Genomic DNA, 1,656 nt, shown 5'->3' on the forward strand with positions numbered 1-1,656 from the left:
TTAGTGAATTTCTTCCAATCATTTCTTTTACAGGAACCTTTCTGTAGTATTAGGTGAATCAAATTCAAATGATCAATGCCGGGTGCTTATATTGAACTAAACTGGAGGGAATATCGGACAGGAGTTACCCTGACAACTGTTCTCGAGAAATACCTATCTGTATCGGTACCTTAAGCTGACTCCGCCTTCTCGGTGCTTTGAGCGGTGGCAGTGGATCCGGCGTCAGAACCTCCATCTCGGCCCTCTGTAGCACAAGCAAGGCAAGGCAGCTTCTTCTCAAGGGCAGCACGGTACTTGGGGTGGCTGATGGCGTACACGATGGGGTTGTAGACAGCGTTGGCCTTGGCGAAGACGGAGCCCCAGATGGAGAAAAGAGGAGTGACAATGGGTTTATTGAACATGCCTCCCCAGTTGATGATGAAGTAGGGGGTCCATGCTACGAACCACAGAGTCACGGTCATGAGAGCAACCTTGCACAGACGGCACTCAGCAGAGGTCTTCTGAGCTTCCTCACTCCTCAAGGACTTGACTCCCATCTTCTTGGCCTGTTCTCGCATTCCCTTCTCGTGAGCAGCAACAGCCTTAACGATGAAAGTGTAGCTGTAGATGATGTAGGCAAGAGGGAAAAGATATACCCATACAGAGTAGACGTACAGATAGCTCCTGGAGAGTTCAGTCTCCGTCAGGTAGTCAGTACCACATGCAAGCATGTTACCCTCAGGTACATATCGGTTCCATCCGAAGAAAGGAGGAAGGCACCAAGCAAGAGTGAAAAGCCAAGTGCCAGCAATCCTCATCATAGCACCACCAGATGTAAGAGGTTCAGCAGATACTCCTTTGACGATGACGTTGTATCGGTCAGCAGTGATGAAGACCATGGACCAGATGGACACGCAGCCGAAGAAAGAACCGAAGAAGGCATAGATCTCACAGAAGAATGCTCCGAGAACCCACGTTCCCCAATAAGCGTTAACCAGAAGAGGAGGAGTCATGGTGACCATCATAAAGAAGTCGGAGATGGCCAAGTTGACAACCAACAAGTTGGCAGGTGTTCGCAGACTCTTGGTATTCATGAATACCCAGATGACAACAAAGTTACCAGCTACAGACAGTGTTCCCATGACAGTCATCCAGAAACCGAGAAGACCATACCAGAGAGGATTCATAGGAGGGAATTGATACCAGTGAGAATGTACCATATGGAGCATACTTTCTGGCACCGTATCTACCACTGTATAGTTCCCATAAGGATTTGTGGTAGGAAGGACAGTGTCCTGGACTGGACTGTTCCACGACGACATCTGCAAGGAATTTTACAACAAAGATTATTAATTGGTCATTGCATTATGATATTTGCTGATGCATTTTTATGCACGCAAGAAATTAGAAAAAAATTCAAGATTCATTGATATGAATATAGACAGATAAAAAGTAAAAAGAGAAAATATGGCATATCAGAAAAGCCCATTCTTATAAAATGAGTATAATAAGGGATAAGACAAGAGATTCAAGATCATCTGACTTGAAAGTGAAATGCAAGAGGATTCTGATATAGTTTGTCATCTACAAATAAACAGTTGTCTATATATATTTTTTCGATTTTATTTTTGTCGTATCAATGTGATATCGTGGTTTGTCACACGCACTTCTACATTC

General features: G+C 44.5%; 1 protein-coding gene across 1 annotated transcript in view; it reads right to left on the bottom strand.

The window, feature by feature from the left end:
• Positions 1–71: 71 nt before the first annotated feature.
• Positions 72–1,656, bottom strand: part of LOC119581648 (rhodopsin-like) — a 5,776-nt gene continuing 4,191 nt past the window's right edge. The window contains exon 2 of the mRNA XM_037929771.1: positions 72–1,301. Within this exon, the coding sequence (XP_037785699.1) occupies positions 171–1,301 (1,131 nt within the window). The 3' untranslated portion in view covers positions 72–170. The remainder of the gene's footprint in view (positions 1,302–1,656) is intronic.

This window comes from Penaeus monodon, chromosome 15, assembly GCF_015228065.2.
Source record: "Penaeus monodon isolate SGIC_2016 chromosome 15, NSTDA_Pmon_1, whole genome shotgun sequence".
Taxonomy (NCBI): Eukaryota; Metazoa; Arthropoda; class Malacostraca; order Decapoda; family Penaeidae; genus Penaeus; species Penaeus monodon.